The 23,071-nt window shown below is 32.5% G+C and overlaps 2 protein-coding genes across 5 annotated transcripts; one reads left to right on the forward strand and one right to left on the reverse strand.

The window, feature by feature from the left end:
* The first annotated feature begins 2,094 nt into the window (after positions 1-2,094).
* Positions 2,095-11,874, forward strand: LOC148611924 (uncharacterized). Of its 4 annotated transcripts, none has more exons than XM_088592935.1 (6): positions 2,095-2,342; positions 6,923-7,075; positions 7,654-7,814; positions 9,507-9,573; positions 10,981-11,206; positions 11,600-11,874. In XM_088592935.1, the coding sequence occupies exons 2-6, from the start codon at positions 6,973-6,975 to the stop codon at positions 11,757-11,759; spliced, it is 717 nt and encodes a 238-aa protein (XP_088449061.1). In that variant the 5' UTR covers positions 2,095-2,342; positions 6,923-6,972; the 3' UTR covers positions 11,760-11,874. The 4 variants fall into 4 exon arrangements, with proteins under 4 accessions (XP_088449061.1, XP_088449064.1, XP_088449063.1 ...); XM_088592938.1 differs by lacking the exon at positions 2,095-2,342 and adding an exon at positions 2,777-2,877; XM_088592937.1 differs by lacking the exon at positions 2,095-2,342 and adding an exon at positions 4,000-4,031.
* Positions 11,875-15,653: 3,779 nt separating this feature from the next.
* Positions 15,654-23,001, reverse strand: LOC148611925 (proteasome subunit beta type-1-like). Its single transcript, XM_088592941.1, has 6 exons — positions 22,842-23,001; positions 22,104-22,211; positions 20,636-20,717; positions 17,550-17,679; positions 16,681-16,787; positions 15,654-15,914 (listed from the first exon to the last, which is right to left on the reverse strand). Exons 1-6 carry the CDS (start codon positions 22,928-22,930, stop codon positions 15,729-15,731), a joined length of 702 nt encoding a protein of 233 aa, XP_088449067.1. The 5' UTR covers positions 22,931-23,001; the 3' UTR covers positions 15,654-15,728.
* Between the last annotated feature and the right edge of the window lie 70 nt (positions 23,002-23,071).

Consider the following 23,071-nt stretch of genomic DNA (forward strand, 5'->3'; position numbering starts at 1 on the left):
AAAAGACAGAAAATATCCGGATCAACAACGTGAAGATGTGTTTGACTCCAATAAAGAGTAGTTTTGAGGTGAACCATCCCAAAATCATACTTTCGACGGAGTTCACAGTCAACGGTCCGAAGTCAGACTCCGATTGCGAGAAATGTCGAATAGCCGTTGCTTCAGTTTCAATTACTACACTCCCCTCTTCACAATGAAACATGTAATCAATATAAAAATTATTTATTTTGAGCATTTTCTCTGAGTCATTGGAGGAAAGATGTTAAATATGAATACTTTATGACTACAGATAATGATAGAGGTTTCAAAATTCAAAGATGCTCTCATGAGTGTGCATAGATTTAGACAAATGTTTTTGATTAAAACGTTGACTTTACATTTTAGAAATACTTTATTTCTGTCACATTTTTGTAAGCAAACGTTCTCCTTATTTTTGTTGTTATGTAATAGCATTACCACATTACCGAGTTCATAATCGGAAATAATTCGGAAAGGGAGATACTGATACCAGTAGGACATGAACGAGCAAAATCAAGCATACACTGGGAAATAAAATTGGTCACTACATTCAGATACATGCATTCGTGAGAAAAAAGAACGGATATTGTGAAACTTAACAAAAGCGCAAACATATAACTTAACTTCAAAATATCACATACTTTCAGATATCAATCTAAAGGTCTTCAATAAATGTAGACACTATGAAAGCCTCCGTCAACATAAGTAAGCACATCTAAGGTAACAGAACAATGATACTTCTTCAAAATAAAACTAAATTGTAAAATAACGACTGTTGACAGGCTGTAAAATGGTAGCTTAAACCAACCTGAGATATGGTTCATATCTTCATTTCACGGGCAGCGATATTGCCCTTCGCTCCTTTCGAACATCCTCTGCTTATCATTTGAAATGTATAAAATGGCTAGCGTTGGTTGCTTCTATAGAAATATCTACCGTTTTCCGTATGTCATATTTGGTCAATGTTAAATTGTACGGAATTCAGATTATTGTTTTGATGTCATTGGAGGAAAGATGTTAAATATGAATACTTTATGACTACAGAAAATGATAGAGGTTTCAATATTCAAAGATGCTCTCATGAGCGTGCACATATTTAGACAATGTTGATTTCACATTTTATTTCTATCACATTTTTGTAAGCAATCGTTCTCATTATTTTTCTTGTTATGTAGTGGCCATGACAACTTAACTCGAGGTCATAATCATAATTCGGAAAAGGAGATACTGATACCAGTAGGACATGAACGAGCAAAATTGAGCATACACTGCTAAATGAAATTAGTCACTACATTCAGGTACAGGCATTCATAAGAAAAAAGAACGGATATTGTGAAACTTAACAAATGCGCCAACGTATAACTTAAATTCCAAACAGCGCATACTTTCAGATATCAACCTAAAGGTATTCAATAAATGTAGACACTCTGAAAGGCCCTGATAACATAAGTAAGCACATCCACGGTAACAGAGCAATAACACGTCTTCAAAATAGAACTAAAATAACAACTGTTGACAGGCTGCAAAATGGTAGCTTAAACCAGCCTGAGATGGGCTCATTTCTTCATTTCACGGACAGCAATATTGCTCTTCGCTCCTTTCGAACATCATCTACTTTTCACTTGAAATGTAAAAAATGGCTAGCGTTAGTTGCTTCTATAGAAATATCTAGCGTTTTTCGTATGTCATATTAGGACAATGTTAAATTTTATGGATTTCAGATTATGGTTTTGAAATTTCTCTAGAGAAAAATTACTGCATTGGTCGTGTTCGTCAGTAAAGACACACAAAAAAAAGATGAAACTCATATCATGAAAACATATGTCTTCACAATAAAATGTAGTTAAGTTTCTTTGGTTGGGTATAGACCTTTTTGTGGTAAGTTGGTGAGCATGCTCAATATACACTTTCGCGAGGTAGGGCTTGGGTAGAACAAAATAATTTTCCTCGCGGAAATGTAAATTGTGCATGCTCTACGCATGTTCATCGACGACCCCACCGTTAGCACAAAGGGGTCTGTTGCACTTGCTTCCTTTCATAGCTGTCGATGAAGCAATTTTGTTTCTCTACCGCTCGTCTTTTATTTATCATTGTTATTTATACACAAAACTGATTAGAAGATAAATGAAATAAGGTGCTTTGATATAAAATTGATAGTTGATTTTTAGATACTATACTTAACTGGTTATACCAAAATATAAAATGCAAATATTAACTTGTTAAACTTGTTCTAGTACTGAAAGGTCGATAAATGTGATAAAAGGTGTTGACGTAATCTTGAAACTAAGTTTTTGTGTGGTATATGACGATATAATTCATCAATTGTAAGTAGACTGTATATCTAATATTATGATTTTATTTGTGTATTCAAATGCTGCTTATGAGAGGGTACTCCTCGAAATATTTGTGCAATATATCGAAGTTTGTGATATGGTATATGATTGGAATTCTTGCATAATCTATGACCCCTTTTAATTCCATTTACGAACTAAAATAGAAACAATGTCATTATAAAAAATGTCATATTCTATTATATTTCTACTGTTCAACTCTTCTGATTTGTTTAATTCATTTGTGTGGATAAGCTGTTCTGTTGTCTTTGTTTATTTTCTGGTTGTGTTTTCGCCAATGTTGTTTTACACTTGTTTCACGTAATATATTTACCGCAAGACAACGAAACAAAGAATTATAGCTACGTAAGTACGATATTGTTTTCAATAACTTTGGTGTTTTAGATGCCACAATGGTCAACAGCGGTTCTTGTTGTTATTTTTGCTGTTTCATTGTGGTTTACGAGAAAACACAATCCAGATGACGCACTGAATGTCTCTCTTAATTCAACTTATGATTATATTATTGGTAAGCCTCTAGACACAACTTTTAATGAAATAAATACTTATTTATCGTGCATTACAGGTTATAGATAACAATTTACCTTAAAGGTTTCCAATCTGAATCTTGCCATGTTATATATATCATCCATAACACTGCATATGTATTATCAAATCATGTACGATTATCATCCACACATATTCATGGCATTAATAAACAGTTGATTGTGAACAGAAATTTCGAAAAGGGTTGATATGTTTTATATTTCAATATAATGTGCGAGGATGCAAAATTGTTAATTGTCATGCATTTTCGGATGTTAAAAACAAAATTGAATATATTGAAACGTATTTGCAATCAGTTGCATGGACTTATCTTTGACTCTCTGTAAAATCTCAATTAGTTTCACAATTTTCATTCAATTAACTAAGAAATAAATCAGTTTTGATTCAATCTTATTTAAGTAACATTCTGTGTAAGAATCAAGCAATGGTTGGAACATCATTTTTCACAATAAGGTCATTTTGCCTCACTTTTATTCAATAATCTTTAAAACAATCGAAAAGCTTTTTTTTCCCTAAGCATCTTTGATGTAGACTTTTTTTGACAATTTATATAGGAAAAAAGTGCGAGTACATTTTGACTTATCAAGATCTTAAAAAGGCAAACCTTACAAACATTTGTTGTTTTATCTGGAGGTTATGAGGTGTAAATACTCAAATACGGAAAAACAAATCCCCATTTTATAAGCCCACCTGCCTGTAGGCTATGTGAGGTATTGCCATCACTTTCCGCCCGTCTTTGTCTGTCGCCGTTGTTGAAAGTATGTATAATTGTTTCTTTGGGCATCATGCACAAAATGACGGTTCGTGAAAAAAAAACATGACCGCTGTTACTAAAAATGGGGTTAGACAGAAGATTTACTCAAATATCTCCAGAACCGTTAGGTTTAGACACAATTCTGACATAGGTAGAAGTGTTTAGCATGATGAGATATATATGTGGTCAAATTTTGGTGAAAATCTATCCACCCATGTTATAGCCATGTTTTGCTGTTTTTGATGTTATTACTTTCAAAAATCTTCTCCTCAGAAACTACAGTACAGTATTCAATGAAAGTAGGCGTGATTTTTTCTTAGGGCATCCTGCAAAAAGAAAATGACCGTTTGGATTTTTTAACCGTGAGTAATATATTTTTTTTCAGCAATTTTTGTCATACATGGTAACAAAGTATGATATTTTTACTTTCTTAACTAATAGGGCTTGGTTTGCTCGGTGAGCGATTCAGCCTCTTCGAGAGCCTCTTGTTTTCTTCATTTACCAAACTTAACATACATATTTGACTGATTCTTAGACAGAGTAGTACTTAATGAGCTTTTAAAAATTGCATCATTGGATTATAACCTATACTTAAGAACTAAAGACATAAGATTATCATCTTAAACTGTAATACGCCTTACGCCGCACTTAAAACGAATCATGATAAGTTTCTGAAAAAGTAACACCACACATGTTTAGTTCGTGATTATTCTTTTTTGTTTTTGTTACAAATCTCACAATTTTTTGCCCAATACTTGTTGGAGGGTAATATATCTAATGATTATAATTAGATGTTTTGTATGTGCTTGACTTAGTTTTCGTCCTTTCTAATAGTAGGAACACAACTTGTGTAATAAAACTTTGGAAACACAATCAGCTGATCCTGAAAATTAGCTGAAAAACTTAACTTAAATGCATGCTACATTAAAATATCAATGGAAAAATGAAAACTATTGGCCAAACTATACTAAAGAAGCGATGACTTTTCATTTCGCTTTGTCAACTTTCCTTTCATATGTGGCAACATCCCTTCAGCACCTGCGTATGGTGTTTTAATATTACAACTCATACGTTATGCCGAAGCAAGCCGTATTGTACCGCGCTATAAATCTTACAATTAGGCTTCTGGAACAGGGTAATGTTGCTACAAGATTGAAGTCATCACTACAGAAGTTTTTTTGTCGTTATCATGAACTCGTGGATCTTTACGTTGTATCCACCTGCACCATGAGAAGCGAATTGTCTTCTTATGAGCAACTCGGCGGATGTTAAGAAATTTTGTAGGAAAGTAGGAAAGTAGATGACGGTTACCTAACCGGTGCAATTGGCCCATGCTCCCAGTTTTTAGTGGAGTCTGAGTTGCTCATTTTCTTTTGTTTCTTTGTTCATATCATTTTGGTTATTTTATGGGTTTTTTGTTTTTTGTTTTTTTTTGTTTTTTTTGTTTTTGTTTTTGTTTTTGTTTTGTTTTTGTTTTTTGTTTTGTGTGTGTGTGTGTGTGTGTGTGTGTGTGTGAATTCCCTGTCTGGTCTTTACCTCTTGATTACGTACTTTTAATTTCCGTAAGAATCTTGGTTCCCTTGATTACTCCTAATATGTGTTGCAAAATGAATTGTAGATTCATGTATCTTTTCTTTGGAAACTTTTTTTTTATTTTCTAGCTTAGTTTATTTTTCTAACAAGTCATCTCTAAGATTTGAATAACAATTCTCAGTAAAGTTTAGAAAGTAACAAAACCAACTGTAAAAATCTTTTAAGTACCATTCTGTGTAAGAATCAGGCAATGGGTGGCACATCATTTTTCTCAATTTGATCTTTTTTGCCTCAAATATATATTCAATGCATCTATGAGGTATAAATACTTGGATAATGCAATGAAATCTCTGCGTTTTTTTTCTTCATGTGCCACACCTTATATACATTTTGCCTGATTCTTAGACAGAGAAGTACTTATATACAATATAGTTACATTGTCGAAAATTATTGAAGATATGTGATGAGGCGACGGAACAGGTAGGAAATGCGAGGCTCCGCCGAGCTATTTCCCCCGTTCCAAGCCAAATACACATATCTTCAATAATTTTTGACAATGTACCTATATTGTTTTTATCCTGTTATATTAGTAGTTTTGTGCGTGTGTACACTTTAAAAATAAAATTTTAAAATGCATATCCCCTGAGGAGCCCCGATCGTTAAACCCGAAGAAACAAATTAATACGCATGGCGCATGACTCAGTAAACATTGAAATTCAATCCGCACCATATAATCCGTCAAAGCTGTTTGAAGAAAATAAGCAATGTATCAAAATTCCAAGAGACAAATAAGTAAAATGAACAATAAATACAAATATTTTGAATGTTGTAAAGTCGATTTTTAGAACATTTAAGTTTTGAATTTCGCGAGGAAGGTGGAAGCTGACTTGTTTCTGTTTGGTATATGGCAGTAGAGTTCAGGGGTCGAAATTTGTGCACTAGTTTCTTTGGGATTTGAAATATTTGAAATTTTTGAATATGAGGAGGCAGTTGCATGGGCAGATCTATAATGTAGTGTTCCTCTGATTCATTATCTTGGGGTTTAGGCAATAATAAATCCAAGACCATAACAGTTTCCTGGTCATTTGCCTCTTAAAGAGTTTTATCATATTGTAATGCTTCAATTTCTTTAAGTGGGGACCAGTTTATGTTAAATTGTGACGGACACTCTGCTCCGAGTCCGACATGACTGAAATGACAGGGGAAGACGTCTACAAACTGATAAGGAATCAAATCTGAACGAGATTTGGGATTTGCCATATATATGACGTGGAAAAATACAAACAAAATCATTATTTGGTTTACATAAAATCTTCTATTTCATTCAGGTGAAAACGAAACAAAACAGCAAAAAAAAAAAAAAAAGATTAACCAGATACGCAATCGCAATTTGTTTATATCGTATCTATGGTGGCGGCCATGATTAATTAACGCATACCAGAAAAAAGTAGTTCCGCTGCCGATCACGTGAGTGGGAGGAGCCAGAAAGTCGATAACCTGCTAAGGTACGGATACAGCAAAATACCGTATACCTTTATTCGTTTAACAAATAACCTCATTGCAGGATAAAAAAAGGTAATGTGCTAATCAACAGTGATGTCGACAAGAACGGTGAAAAAGAATAATGATTCACTTTTAAGACTTTGCTGTGTTGATAAGCAATTTCAGAAACTTGAAACATTTAAGAAAACAGTTTGTGGATTCATATTGACCTTTGCAGATACCAATAATAGCTAATTCACCAGTGGGAGAAAAAATTTACAAGTTCATATGCTCATGGGTATGATGTATAGAATGAATCAGTCCTATTCTATTTCATCTAAAGATGTCAATTCACTCAGTCAGAGACTCTATTACGAAATAACCGGGAAAGGTCAGTACAACTCGGGTGAAACCCATTGCTTTTTTTATTCCATCTATTTTTTAACATTTTTCTTTTTCACTGAGTTGGTTGATTTGCAAATCATTTTATTTCATACATTTTTATTTTTATTACAGAACGTTCGTAATTGTGGTAGATTTTAACGCATTGTTCTTTCATTTCTTTTAAGGTAATTGATAGAAAATATGACGGATTTTGAATATAAAATGTAATATTGATAAAAACACTTACATTAGCAAAACAGAGATGTTTCTTCCATTATAAACCGGTGATTAGATATGTATGTAACATTCTTTGAATTCATCAAGTGGCGTTGATATTACATATTTCATAGGAGAAACCGATTCTTCTTCGGGTATTCTTGATTTAAACTATTTCTCCACTCGATATTGTACAAGTAAGATCTTGACATGCTCGCTAAGGCCCACCTTTAGTGGAGAAATAATTTAAACCAGTTTATATTTTACCACTGCATGCCTAAAAGATTTTGGTAAACAGCTTTAAACACGAATGTAATTAATAATATTTTAATGTTAGTGTTTTGAAATAGAACAAATAAAAATTTCTAGGCTCTTTTTCTCCCTGTGGAGTGGAAGCCCATATATTTGGTCATACAGAAGAGACAGAGAACACTGGTTCGAAATGTCCTGATTTCCAGCTTGTATTTTTTGCTGTGGGACAAGACGACGACTATATACAATATAGTTACGTATTAAATATAAAAAATGAGGTATGTCTTTGAATGTATCACCAAGTTCTCATTAAGGTAGGGCATGCAGTCAATCCTATTTCTACTTAATCAGACCAAACTTGCGTTCTTGATTGCATATGTAGTAACCGTTCATTGTATAATATATGATCATCAAAGTTTAGCATACGGTTTTCATGAGTTACTGTGAAAGGAGCTCAAATTGTCTTTGTTTTCTTTTTCAAAATTGGAAAGCAAATTTAGAAATTGTTATAGGAAACATCTCAGAGATGTTTTTTACAAATAAAATATTTTAGTGCTAACAAAACCTGAAGCATCTTTTGAGGAAGGATTGTGATTTTTTTTTGGAGGGGGTGGGGGTCGAGAGGAACCAAGGGCCCATCAAACAATCATTTTCTTATTCGCCATTTTAGGATTTTTTAGAACTTAAAATTTTTTATTCGTGAAAAAGACCTTTGAGATATTCCCTTTGGCAATTTCCAATTTTGTACTCGAATGTTGAAAAGGAGAAAACATGAGCTCCGTTACTAATTGTAATTGTTTTTGTCAACATGTTGCTAAAATCATAATTTTTGTTCTTCAGCTTTTAATCATTTAAAAAAATGATTAAAACATATGACTGCATTGCAACTATTAGTAGATCCAAATTATATGGTTTATGGCAAGCCAAAGTGGACAAAAATGAGCATTTTCTAATATTAAAAAAATGACATTTTAAAATTACAAATTCATTTTCTAATATTACAAATTGGATTTCCTATATCACAAAACACTTTTTAATATTAAAAAAAATCATTTTTTAATATTAAAAACTCAATTGAATTTCTAATATTAAAAAACTATTTTTGAATATTAGAAATTGATTTTCTAATATGAGAAAATGGATTTGTCGTATTCAGTTACGATTTTTTTAATATTAGAAAATTATTTTGTAATATTAAAAAATGTGACTGATTTCTAATATAACAAATTCATTTTCTAATATTACAAATTCAATTTGTAATATTAGAAAATGAATTTTTAACATTACAAATTGAATTTCTAATATTAAAAAATCTTTTCTAATATTAAAAAATGATTAATTTTTGTCCACTTTGGCATGCCATAATGGTTCATTTTATTTGGGATGTAGTACTTTGGATGGCATCGTGATGATGTGAGAGCATGAGAGATGATGTGTTTTATTATTACATGGTAAAAATAGAGGGACAATCCGTCTACAGAGTTCAGATCCATTTGATTCTTAAGTGTCAGTCTTCGTAAGAATCAGGCAGTAGGTAAAATATGGTATGAAAAAAAAAACATCACTTTGAATGTGTAATTTAACTATTTGCACCATCAAAATCAAGAAAAAAAGACAATATTTTCTATATCATGTTGGCACATTGAGTTCATTAAAATGCACTGAAAATGAACAATTCAAGGGAAGATAACCTCATTTTTCTAACATTCTATTGAAAAATTTCTGACCAAAGCCAGTGATCAAATAATGATCTTTCCAAATAGAAAAAAAAAACATCTTTTAGAGCTATTACATTGTGAGAACGGTGGATTTTGACATGCATGTTTCTGATTTTTGCCATTTTGCCTGATTCTTACAAATACTTGCACTTTATCTTAATCATCCTGGTGATATCAAAGTTATCATTGCAGGTACAAATCATAGTGGAAGTCATCGTTATCGGCTTATCGAATCTACATTATTTGTTTTAGATTCTTAAAAAAATGAAGACAAGAGCTAGGGAAGACGAGTTTAGTATTATTGTTATACTATCACGTGGTAAGAGCAGGGGGGAGGGGGGGGGCGTCCCCAGAGTCTTCAGAGTTCAGATCCATTTGATTATCCATTAATTGATCCCAACTACCTTCATCATCCTGATGATATAAAATCATTTATAGCAAGTATAAATTACAGTGGAAGTCGTGGAAGTCGTTGTAAAGTTAATATGGTGTCGCGTCTAGGTCATTTTTATTATAATTCATAATTTGAGAGTTTTTCTTTTACTCAGCTATAGTATGCTCGTGTTGTGGTGGCGATTTTAAGTGAAATTTAGAAAAACATATAGATGAAATCATATTCAAACTTCTAGTCAAAAAGAGCAATCAAGATTAAGAAAACTGAGATAGTAAAATCAAGCATACCAAAAATGGAAGCCAACGCAGAGAAATTCGAAATTAACTTACATTAGCAATCTATACCCTCCAAAGTCGTATAGTTTTAACCTCTACATATTCAATTCATTTTATCCAATGTTACAGAGAGTATAAAGTACCTGAATAATTCAGCTTAATTTATTTAATTGTTTCATGGAAAATTGCCAAATTCTTCCTGGAAAAGCCTTTTAACTTTAAAAAAAAACACACCTGACTGCTTTGTTTGATTTGATCAAGAAAACAGAAAAACCGCAATTTCCAACATTTGAATATGAATGTTTTTCATTTGTATTGAGTGAAGCGTGAGAGAGATTTTATAGTGACGCAAAATCGTTTTTTTTTTCTTCGTTTATTATTATTATTATTTTTGTTTTTTCTTTGTTCTTTGTTCTGTTGTAGTGTTTGGTAATTTGTGTATGGTTAATTTATGCATGTTTTCATTGCTTTTTTTCTATTGTTGAAACTTTGCCATTATTTTCTACGACATTTGACTGGTTTTTGTTTTTGTTTTTTCAATTGGTGATCTCTATATCAATTTGCCAAATATTCACTTACCGATATGATAATTTACGCCAAATATCACATCTTTCTTCTGATGATCTCAATCATCTCTCTCTATACGAGGTAACATGAAACCGCATACTCTGTTCTGGATTTCTGAGCAATCGGGTAAGAAAATTACAAAACTGCAAGATAAACAAGATATTACCTTTTATATTGTCATATTTCAATTTGCTCTTGTGAATGGACTTTTCGGTTCTTAAATAATTTACCATTCAAGAGAGCTTGACTTGCTTCATTATTATGCGACACTTCGGACAGATAAGCTTTTGAAACAGATTTATTTTATATTTGTCTCGATTTCGTTGCTTAAATCTTTGTCCTGTGAATTATTTCCCTTTCATAGCAGATATTGAACTTGATTTTACTCTCTCATTTAAAGATTTTAGTTGTTAATTTCTGTTTATTTACAATTAGTTTGTTTCTACAATGAAAACAGATGATAATTATACATTTAAATCGTTATCTTTAGCAATTAGACAAGCACAAAAGATAGTAGAAACCAAAGCTCTTCAAGAGATAGGGGCTACATTGAACAGAGTGGATTTTGATGGTATTTGTGGTGATGAAATGTTTGACAGTGATTTGTATTGGGAATGCATTCTAAGACATTTTGCATCAACAATTCATCATCCTGTATCAACAAGCAGAATGGGAAATGTGTCAGATGAAACAGCGGTAGTCGATCCTCTTCTCAGGTATAGTGAACAAATATGCGATAGATTGACTAACAACAAATTTTTGTCAGGCATTGCCAAGACATTTTCCATTTATTTTCTTTCGATGCCGTCGGTATAGTTTTGCTTTTTACCCTTTGACCTTAAGAACTCTCTTCTATTGAAACGCAAGTCACCTGATCGCAATTCTGTTTCCCGATTGGCCAAATACCGATTACTTAGTGGCGTTCGAGAAAACTGTATCGAAAATTGAAATTGCCTGCCATATGTTATTTTCTTGAATAAAATGTACAAACTTATAAAAGATAACAAAATTTTATTGCGTCGGTTATCATATTTAAAGAAAGTACTTGTTTCTATTTGAAACGCATTCATTTTCTGGAGAATGAAATTTTATTTGTTTTACCTTTCTAGGGTAAAAGGAATACAAGGTTTAAGAGTAGCTGATGCATCCATCATGAGAAATTTACCATCTGGAAATACAAATGCTCCCTGTATAATGATAGGAGAAAAGGCTTCTGATCTGATCAAAGGAATGGATACAGTAGAAACGTTTAAAAAGACAATTTTATAACTAACTCTGTAAAGTTGCTTACGTTTATATCTTCTTGATCTTGATAAAGTAGGATTAGTATTAACTCTTAGTTTTAATTACCTGTAGTTTCTGAAATAAATTTTCTTTTTTCCAATGAGTGGTATATTCTTAACCATTGTTTTCATGAAAACAATGATCTTAGCCTTACGTAGATCGATAGTAAAATAGAGGAACGATACATTCAGTGATTCATATTACTCAATCGCAGCGCACAAATAACATGAAATAAATCTATCTGTGACCAGATTTCCCCAAAATTCATTAAGAAATACAAGATTTTTTCTTCTTCTTCTACTTGCAACACCTCAAATGTGATCTACCTCATTGAGTGTCAAATCTGAGGTTTCCGGTAAGTGGCAGAATCAATACAACCCTATCATAAACGGCTAAATGTCCACAGGAATTACCTAAGGAAAAAAGCCTTTCTCACAATTAGCCAGCACGTTGAGCTCCTCGATTCAGTGGACTACCAAACAAAGGGACGGGTTTTTGATAAGAAAATTAAATTAACGAATATAATGGCATAAAAATACATGATTATATTCTTGTCCTCAGTATGGCATATTTCTGAATATAAAATATCAATAAAATGTTTGATGTTTACGAGTATAATTACTGATTGTGGCGACATGAATTAAAGTTAAAAAAGCAGTCGGTATTCTAACGAGACAAACATGTCTCACCCATCTGTAGACCTGTTTTAATTACTCTTATGGGTTAAACAATTACTGCAAACCTTGTTTGGCTCACCTTCGCCCTTCAGTGTTTATTTCTGAACTCCTACAATTTATTTCCTACTAAAGTTCTTGCAGGTAAGCTTTTAGAGAAAGGTTTTGGTATTTCAAGATTAAAGTTGTAACTTGCAAAGTTTTATGACTGTCATCATGAACAAGTTGGCAGCAGCTAGGGTTCCCCAATGAGGACAGACACTTTTCCTTTAGACTGCAAATGAAATGAGCAAAGGGATTGAGAGTTCAGAGGATGGCACTTAACCTGCTGGTACACATGTTCCAAACTCTGGCTTTTAAATTTAAAATTGTCTCGATCTTTTAATCCTTAAATTTTCAAGTTTCTCCAAGATTTAACAATTATAACATTTTTAAGATAGTATGAGACTCCATGACTTCAATCATTTTAATAGACGGCATTGTTAACTAAATGACCATAATGATATCCATTATGATAAAAGAACAGCGTTCCAATGTCCCCCGAGGAAAAAAGTGTGGAAAACTTACAATTCACGGAAAGTCCAAGGGCCACAACGTCCATAAAAATCAATCAACCATAACCAAAGTCGAATTTTACCTGTAACTTCTCATAGTTAGACTACATACAAAATATACAATCAATTGGTAAAAGCATTACAAAAAAAGTGCGGAAAACTGTAAATTCACTGAAATTTTCTAAGTCCAAGGGCCATAACTTCCGTAAAAATCAATCACCGTAACCAAAGTTGAACTTCAATCTGTAACTCTTCATAATAAGACTACCTACCAAAAACAATCTTACTTGCTAAAAACATAATTTAAAAAAGTGCGGAAATTGTTGTCGGGCTGACGGACGCCCGGCATTTCCATGTCCCCTCGCGATACGTCGCGGGGAACAAAAAGAGTAATCATAAATACAAAGTAGCAAAAACAAATGAGCAATTCGGACTCAACTAAAAACTGGGAGCATGGACCGGGTGCACCGGTAGGGTAAGCATCCTCTGCTTTTCTAAAAACACCCATTGAGTTGCTCATAAAAAGTCAAGTCCGGGGTAGACGAAAGAGGAAAGGAAAACTATGACACGTTGAACAAATCAGTTTTCGTGGCGCAGATGGATACACCGTAGCGATCCACGAGTTCATGCATGATGACGACCATAAAACTTCTGTAATGATGACTTCAATCTTGTAGCAACATTACCCTGTTCCAGAAGCCTATTTGTTAGAATTCTAGCGCGATACAAAAAGTTTGCGTAGTTTCGGCATGCTCTGGCATAACGTATGAGCTGTGATATGAACACTCCATACATAGGTGCTGAAGGGATGTTGCCACAGATGAAAGGAAAGTTGACAATTCTGAATGGAAAGTCATCACGTTTGTCGTAAAGTTTGGTCAATAGTTTTCCTTTATCACCGATTTCTAGGTGTAGGTCAAGATATGAGGCTGACCTCACAGTGTCTGTAGTATCCTTTATCTCAAGTTCCTCGGGTAGATGCGATTATCAAATCCCCAAAATTAGGATTGTTTAAAGATAATACGTCATCTATAGCGGAAACTGAGATTAAGGGATCTAGCTAAATGATATTCTTTCTATCGGGTCAGATCAGCTATAAAGTCAGCCTCGTAAGAGTGAAGGGACAGGTCAGCAAGTAGAGGAGCACAGTTTGTTCCCATTGGAATGTCGACCGTTAGTTAAAAAATGCATTCACCAAACTGGACCAATATGATGATTAAAAATTCCAGTATTTTGTAAACGTCTTCTTCTGTATATCTGGAAGATGATTTGGAACTATTTTTTACAAATTATGAGGAATCTCTACCAAGAACTATATATATTTGTATCGAGGTGTACCGTCTTTTTTGGAAAAACAACAAGTATAATGTTTTTAAGTCCGGATTTTAACTGAGTATGGGGAATAGAAGTATACAGTGTTGAAAAATCATCGGTTTTAATGTTATTATATTTTGATAATAGTCTTGAACTGATTGTCTCCAAAAGATCTTTCAAATTTTTCAGGATCCACATTGAATTAATACCACTACAGGAGTATCAAGTGTTGTGATAGGATTGCAGACCCTCTTTGACAGCTGTGAGTATAGAAGTTGAAAGTTTTGGAAGAGGTTTGGTGGTACATTTTCCAAATCCAGCTATGTAACGTTGTTTGTATAGATTCGTGTGGAGTTTAGGAATCCAGTACACAGATGGTAAATCACAATCATCGTCCTTGGTAGAGACCAAAAGAAGATAGCACAGAGTTATGGTTTTCCACAATCTCTTCTTTGTAGAGTGTGGTAGCCTTATAGGTCTCACTACTATTATTTTCTACATCTACCTCTGATAATAAATATTGGATGTAAAACATTTTGCAGACAAAAAAATGTTGTTTTGGGCTTTGTCTGCTGGTACGACAACATATTTGTCAAAAATAGGTTTATGTTTAAACTAATTTAAAAGATCATACAGGCAGTACTATTTCACTTGAAGAAATGGGTAATAGCTTCATAAGTTTTACTATTGCAATAATGAGCTTAAAACCTCTAGTGTCACATTTTGTCTGCCTCGTAAGCCACTTTAAGCATATTGCTTGACCAAACACATGGTTCATGCTCCCAGATTTTGATGGAGTTAACTTTGTTTTCAGTTGCTAATAATATCAGTTGTTTCTCTTTCAGTCTCTAGTTTCTTGACTATATCCCTGATCACAGGACATTGAAATAACCATAAAAGTTGTATCCATACTTTGTTTATAAACTAATACCAGGATGTATTAACTATTTGAAAACCTTATGGTTTGGTGACTACAGACTTTTCTACAAATGATCCATCTTATAATATTGTTTCAACAATTCAAGACCTATAGCCTAAGTAGAACCAAAATTAAACATTCTAAGCCAGGCACATTACTTAATCCTTAAATGCGCAATACAATTTCAATCTGAATAGCTGTGGACCAAAACTTTTGTTTCCAATGGCCTAAACAAGATATTATAGATTATGATAGACTAAGTATATCAGCTTTAATGCTTATGAACTGAAAAAAGGTTTCACTCTTCATATAATAATATAAGTACAGTCAAGTAATATCAGTGAATGTTTCAAGTACGCGGGTGTATTAATTTTGACTTTGGGCCACAATTTTAACTGCTGAAGAAGAAAGCAGATGATTTAAGTATTCATGTATATTTCAATTACAAATATGAATCAAGGTGAACATCAAACAGAATATGAGTCTGTCTTATTTAATCTCTCCTGAGAGGGAACTTTTCCACTTTAACTCCATCTTTTGTTATAATATTAAGAACAATAGCATCACCAGTATAAATGTCTCTTTCTGCTGCTGATATGAATACATCCTTCACCAGATTGACAGCTTTGTCTAGAGATAAGGGTGTCTTAGTTACTCCTTGCTGATTCTTGAAACCAATCTGAAAGGGTGTACAAAAATTGTCATAATTGAGACCATGTCAAAAAAATATATTTAGTCACTAGAATCATATTTACAATATCTAAGTGCACAGTTAATAATTGTTAAGTACCATATCCATAGTTCATTGTGATAATTTTAATTTGTTGCATGAAAGAAAAATGAAAAGGTGTTCAGTTCCATGAAACTGTTTTAAAGCTGATATAGGAAGAGAGTGTAGTTTTGTGTTGTAAATTGTGAAACATTTTTTTCTTGTGGGCTAACTAATAGATTATTACTATAAAAGTACCATTGTTTGTTGGGTACCAATTTTCGACGGTAGGCAAAACCATGAAATTAGATTCTCAACGAATAAGGGATTCTAATTTATGTGTATAGTAAAAACTTCAAAACCATGAATTAAAAAATCCATGAACCTGTGTTTCTTCCCTGATCCATGAAAATTGGTATCCACGAATTAAAGTACTTTCACAGTATATAGTTTTGAGTACAAAATAGAGAAACAAATGCACAAGTCCTTATTGTACTAGAAACTCCTATCAGAAAAGCTACAAGTTCCCTATACCCTAGAAAACCAGGCTTATAGAAAAAGAAATAGTTTGATAATCGGCATTTCTTGGGGATAATGAATTGTTTCATGTCAACTTAGTTTACATACATAAAGATCTAATCATTTAAAGAATCTGTTCCAAAATCTCACAAAATAAAAGGCTAAAAAAAAACCATAGTTTGGCATCCTTTCGAAGATGTATTCTATAATAATTTACCTGGTTATCTAACAAAGGTTGTAACATAGCACTAGCAGATCCCCCAGCTCTGTATGTTTCTCTTTCATAAGATCCTACTGGGTCAAAACTGAATACACATCCTTTCCCTAAAATATCATTTACAATGTATCTTCTATTTTCAGTAGAACATTATTAAGACAAATCAAGATAAATTCCAATACTGATAACCAAATTCTGTCATGCTTCAATGGGTTCATTACAAACTTAGGCATTAGTCCATGCTATCATGACATAGGGGGTTATCAGTAGCTATTCCTTGCTTTTTGTTATATAACTAACCTCACCCTCTAACCATACCAACATGAATAATGCCATAAGCAAAATTACGTTTTAAATATCTTTTTTTTTAACTCATTTTATAAATTTAAAAATATCAAAGTGCTGATAACACTGGCGGTTTTTTTATTCCTGTGAAAACTGTAGCATGAATAAAATTTCAAAGTTTATATGATGTTAAAAAAAGCTGTGATCATACATTGCATTTTAAACACTATTGAGAACTGTCCTGTTTATAAATGGTAAAATATTAATGACAGGATGGATAATTTGACTTAGAAGTGTGTTAAAATGAAAATATTTAACACATTTTATCCTTCCAGACACATTACTGCAAGAAACATATTTACTTGTTATAAAAGAGGAATTAAATGATATAAAAGGAATTACATTTGGACTATATTTTTGTGCAGTGTTCAGAAATAGCAGGGAAGTTTCAGTTATAGACCGGTGATGTGAGGTATTTTGCTCCTGAAGGATGAAAACCCCAAGAAAAATTCAAATAATACTTTTTTTCAGAATGACAAATATTAAAATGTCTGTAATGTTAGTACTGAAATAATTGAAGTTACCTTCTTCATCAAGCCCAGCTACTATATTATATACATAGAAAGGGAAAAACCTTCGTGAGTACAACATCGTAGATAACATGGCTGCTACTGCTGTTGTAGACATCTTCTTGTTATGTTCATGTTCATACATCTTAAATTGTAACATTAAACAGTGACATTATATTGACTGAATTGACAATAAATTGTTGAAAACCGACAATGAGAAAGCATTACTCTTCTAGATAATCCAGGTATTAGTTAGATGTATCTTATAACTAGAATTATACTGGATTTAATATGAAAATAAGTAATTAAATTATTAATCAAACTTACCCCTACCAAGGGATGTCATGCTGTTGTGACTAAGGGGGGTTAGTAAGCTTTTCATGCCTTTTGTTATCCATCTAACCTTATTTTATTTATTTTATTTATTTATTACAAAGCATTTATATAGCACTTATCCCTTAGCCATGCATGCATGACGAACTCCCTTGTAAGGGTTAGTTTTACAAATTGTTTTTTGGGTAATTTTCTAAATTTCAAAATAATTCCAAATTGAACCTATACCTTGTTTGGTTGACAAATAAAAGACCAGTTTTTTTCTTAATCATTTTTAATACTGAAGATACTAAAGAGATACATGTATACCTGTCTATCAGTAATGTTACTACTGCATTTTCATTCATTTTGATGTTTATTTTTTGGATGACATCAGCCACACAAAAAATCTTGAGTGCAGTTACATAGTTGATGCATGATGTCATTTTCATTCAAAAATCTTAAGAAGATTTGATGATCACATTCATTCCCAATGCTTTGATGGACATTTTCAAGTTTCTTACCATGTATGGGAGGATGGAATATTTGTTAACAAGCTCAATGGAAAAAAGAACAGAAAATACGATGATGCTAACAATTCTTTAAAAAAAAAAAACCTCTAAATTGACCATTTTTCGCAAGGCAAAAACTAATTTGAAAAAAAAAACTTTTAGCAAAAATTCTGAAAATCCTTTCTAATGATAAAAATTTCATGCCAGGTTTGATTCAACTATTACAAATGTATATGTTTTCGAAAGATTTCATTAAACCTCAGAAGTTGTTGTATCTTACATTGATTTCAATATATATATAAAAATAATTACAAAAATTAAATTAATGGAAGTTTTTTTTTTTTTTTTTTAAAAGGTCAATTTATTCCATAAAAGAAATTTTGTTCTCGCACAAATTCTTATCAATGTTTTATTACCAATAATGTAGCATGTTCTGCTTTTATCATAGATTTAAATTGACTTTCATAATGTCAATGTTTTAAAAATGTTTTTTTTCAATGTTGCAAACTTAAAATTGCACTAAATTCATACTTAAAATTAAGCTGCTTAAAAATATGAATATTCTAATTTCTTAGTACATTAAAATTGAAATATAAAAGGATTTTCCCTATTTTTAATTTTCAATCGTCAAATATTTCCTTTGAAGTGTCATTTTGGGTTGTTGAAATCACTTCTATGCTTGATACAAATTTGAATAAAAATGTAAAAAATTACTGCTTTAAAGTTAGTCATTTCTTATGTCTGTCATGATATAGCCACTAAATACAGGGGCGTAGCTGCCTATATGCAAATATGCAGTTGCATACTTTCAGAAAAAGTAACAAAAATAAAAACACACATTTTAAAGATGAAATAAAGGTTTTACGCAATGACTCACTGAGGACCTTGAGCGACCCCCCCCCTCAAGACCCCTCGCCGTAATTTTGCATTCAAATAAAACAGGCCTAGCTACGCCCCTGAAATAAAATCAAAGACTGAAATCTTCAAAGTCGTTCATCGTCAATTATTATATGCCTTTGATTTTAGTTTGTTTTCAACATCCAGGGGAATTCAATGCTCTACTTAACTTAACTACCAATCAATCAGTGATTTCCTCATTGTATGGACTTGGTTCAGAATTAAAAAAAATCACAAATTTAATTGAGTTGAAACTCAAAGGTTTTAGTTTGATTGATAATATACATTCATATTCTTTTCCATTTCACATCATTTGACATATGGCACTCTGTACATTACTAGCAAATACTGTGAAAGTACTTTAATTTGTGGATACCAATTTTCGTTGAAACACAATTTCGTGGATCCTTGAATTCATGATTTTTAGGTTTTCAGTATACACATCAATGGAAATCTCCTTTTCATTGGGAACCAAATTTCGTGGTTTGGCCTACCCACGAAAACCACAAAAATTGGTACCCCAGAAACAATAGTACTTTTGCAGTAAGTGTATTCCTTTTTCGAAAATAACTTATACATGGCATTTTAGAATGTTTCAAAGTTTATGTCAGTTTAAAAAGCTCATTAGAACTTGTGTTATAATGTTTTATATGTACCAACTTTACTTTTGAACTTTTGAGTTTTGTTGTGTAACGCAACAGTTCATCCATCGGCTAAGAGCGGCAAACCTAAGGCAAAGTTGCGATATGCTCTATCTAAAATTGGGTGACTTTGTAACCATGATGACCTGAATGTTTCTCAATCAAAACAACTCAGAGACTAGGTGTTTCTCAGCTACAGAAAGTTCAATGCTAACCGATCATTTCATCTTTTAACATAAACTTCCTGCTCTCATACAAGCAAAAACACATGCAGAATACATGTACACATATAGTATTTAAGAGGTACATTTTGATCTCATATGAAACTATAATTGAGAGTTCTATGGCACTGATCAGCAGCATAATATGGTGAAGTAATATATGATCATGCAAATCATATACGAATGTACAGTACTGAAATCACGAGTGCAAGAAGTCATTAACAATATTAACGACTTAAAAAGAAATATTTTGGGAACATTGTTCTTGGGTAAACTTTATGACTATTGTTCACTTATTGTGAGAAAGGGTACCATTTATATGGATTAGATACAAGAAACAACAGAGAAAGTAGGCAATCAGAAAAAAATGGAAGTAAATACACAGTAAAATCAAGAATAGTAATGGTAAAAATATGGATTTGTAAGAGCAGAAATCTGTGAAAAAATCACATACTATATACTGTGAAGATATTAATCCTGACTTAATCTGTATCAACAACTGAATTTCAATAGCTTACCTTTAGTCTTGCATTTAAAATTTTTGTGAGGGTCAAAACATCACCATGGAAACCACATGCTCCTAATACAGTTGAAGATGTTCTGAAATCACATCAATGTTTTATTAAGTATTGTAATAACTTACAATTTTACATTGAAGAATTACTTCTTCTTTATTTTATTACCATTAACAATAGCTGAAAATTCATTAATAATCAACAGAACACAAATCATACATCATATAAGGATGAGGATGGTGGATCCAATTACTATACTTCCATTCTGCATGTATTTTATCAATCTCTCTGACATTTACATGTAAACATTCTTTATTTACTACAGTTAATCAAGAACTGACATGCTATAATTTAAAAACATTTTACACATTTCACCATTTATTTCTTAAGGTTCATTATTACCTTTTTACAAATATAGCCTAAATTCCACCACAAATTTCCCTCCGACTACAGACAAACCTGTTTAACTTGAGAATTTTAAGGCATTGCATTCCCCATATACAAAAAGTTACATCAATTTTAAGTGAAATTATATCAAAAACTGGCCATCCTTTTGATGTTTTGATTTTATCAATTCTGCAGGGAGTGCCAAAATAAACTACATGTAAGTTGAGACAATGTTTTGAGATGGTCCCTATGTATTAAGGGTAAACTCTATTCACATTAGCCCTGTGTAGTTTCGGATGTCAAAAGAATAGACTTGCAGCAGTGTTAAGCTTGTTGTAAAAGCGCTCAGAACCCTGGAGGAGAACTAAGCTCTGCCCATGGGAGGACACAAAGGAAAGCTTCATGCCTGGGTCATCAGGCCATAATACAGAAAACCGACAGCAAACCATAGTAGTGCACCACGTTCCTCACACCTTAAAGAACGCTGCTGTGGTATTCGACAGGAGTAGAAACCTTGTCGACACCACAGGAGGTTTAATTTCCTGACCCTACCCACCTTTCCCCATTTCCAGTGGCAATAAAAATTTGTTAACCCTATCCTAGTGGCTGAACCCATTTTTCATTTCATGTTCATTTTATAACCCACTTCATGTTCATTGCTCAGATATGGCTGAAATATTGCAGTTTGGGTGTAAACACCAATCAATCAATCAATCAATCTATTCACATTGACATGCTGTAGAAGGACAACAGCCACTTATACACAACAGGTGATTTAAACAGTGTAAATGAGTGGACCATTGTCAAGTGAATTTCAGGTGTTTGTTTATTTTGGCATGCTATGCAGATTTAATAAAATTAAAACAGCAGGAGTCAAGTCAGACTCTGATACAATTTTACATAAAATTGATGTAACTTTTTCATATCTACGGGATGCTATGCCTTAAAATTATTCTAGATTCACAGGTTTGTCTGTAGTCAGCGGGAAATTTTCGGTGAAACTGAGGTTATATTTGTTGAAATGAAATGATGAGCCTTAAGTAAAAGTATTGGTAAATTGTTGAAAAAAAGAAAGAAAACATACAACTGATAAGTCTTTGGTAAATCTCTTGTATGAATTGAAAAGCCTTGACTTAATCTGGTATCAGAAGCAATCAGTGAGAAATCCTCCCCAGCCACAGCAAGAACTGTCCTAGAAAATAAAAAACAAAACAAAACAAAAAAACATACAATATATTATAGAATTCTATCAGTCCAAAATAATATCTACAAGGTGGCAGAAAAGAGGTTTCTCGCATGTACCTCCTGTGATTTTTTGGCTTCACAGTGAAACTGATTAAGGTCTACCATGCAGTTCTGAGACTTTAGAACTGTGTTAAGTGTCAGTCTTTGTAAGAATCAGACAGTGGGTGAAACATGGTATGAAAAAAAAACTCCATTTTGATAATGTAATTTGACTATTTACACCATCAGAATCAAGAAATAAAGACATGATTTTCCATATCATGATGGACCATTAAGTTACAATTTCATTGAAATGCATTGAAAATGAACATTTCATTTCAAGGGCTGATAACTACGTTGAAAACCTCATTTTTCTATGTCTAAGATTCTATTGAAAAATTTCTGAGGAAATCCAATGATGCAGCGATCAAATAATGGTCTTTTCAAATAGAAGAAGCATCCTTGAGTGATATTTTATAGTTAGATTTGTAGGGATTTGACATGCGTGTTCCTGATATTTTCCCATCTTACAAACACTGACACTTAACGTACTAAATACAGCTTTACAACTACAAACAATACTATAGTGATAGATTACCCTCCGTTTTGTTCGTATGGATTGAAATAAGTCTGTTTTGGAGCATACTGAGATTCGTTTTGATTCATTTGCGTCAAAACAGAAGTCATTGTTGATTTTCTTGCAGTGATTATGCTATTTTCACTTTGCCAGACGAAATCTCGCTTGAGATCACGTGATTTGTAAAATTTTACCCTTGTACAAGTATTTAATATATGACAGTATCCTTAAAGTCATAACAATCTATCTTT

This window comes from Perna viridis, chromosome 7 (genome assembly GCF_037379345.1).
Source record: "Perna viridis isolate PV_CMFRI_1.1 ecotype Kerala chromosome 7, ASM3737934v1, whole genome shotgun sequence".
In the NCBI taxonomy this organism is placed as follows: Eukaryota; Metazoa; Mollusca; class Bivalvia; order Mytilida; family Mytilidae; genus Perna; species Perna viridis.

What these genes read in the sequence shown, in the direction of transcription:
- LOC148611925 (XM_088592941.1), bottom strand. Translation starts at nt 22,930, where the DNA reads ATGACTTCTGTTTTGACGCAAATGAATCAAAACGAATCTCAGTATGCT. An exon ending in CCATACGAACAAAACGGAGG is followed by an intron (nt 22,212 to 22,841) that starts GTAATCTATCAC and finishes TTTATTTTCTAG; the next exon opens with GACAGTTCTTGCTGTGGCTG. An exon ending in TTACCAAAGACTTATCAGTT is followed by an intron (nt 20,718 to 22,103) that starts GTATGTTTTCTT and finishes ATGTGATTTCAG; the next exon opens with AACATCTTCAACTGTATTAG.
- LOC148611924 (XM_088592935.1), top strand. Translation starts at nt 6,973, where the DNA reads ATGCTCATGGGTATGATGTATAGAATGAATCAGTCCTATTCTATTTCA. An exon ending in TATTAAATATAAAAAATGAG is followed by an intron (nt 7,815 to 9,506) that starts GTATGTCTTTGA and finishes TATTTGTTTTAG; the next exon opens with ATTCTTAAAAAAATGAAGAC. An exon ending in TATTGTTATACTATCACGTG is followed by an intron (nt 9,574 to 10,980) that starts GTAAGAGCAGGG and finishes CGTTATCTTTAG; the next exon opens with CAATTAGACAAGCACAAAAG.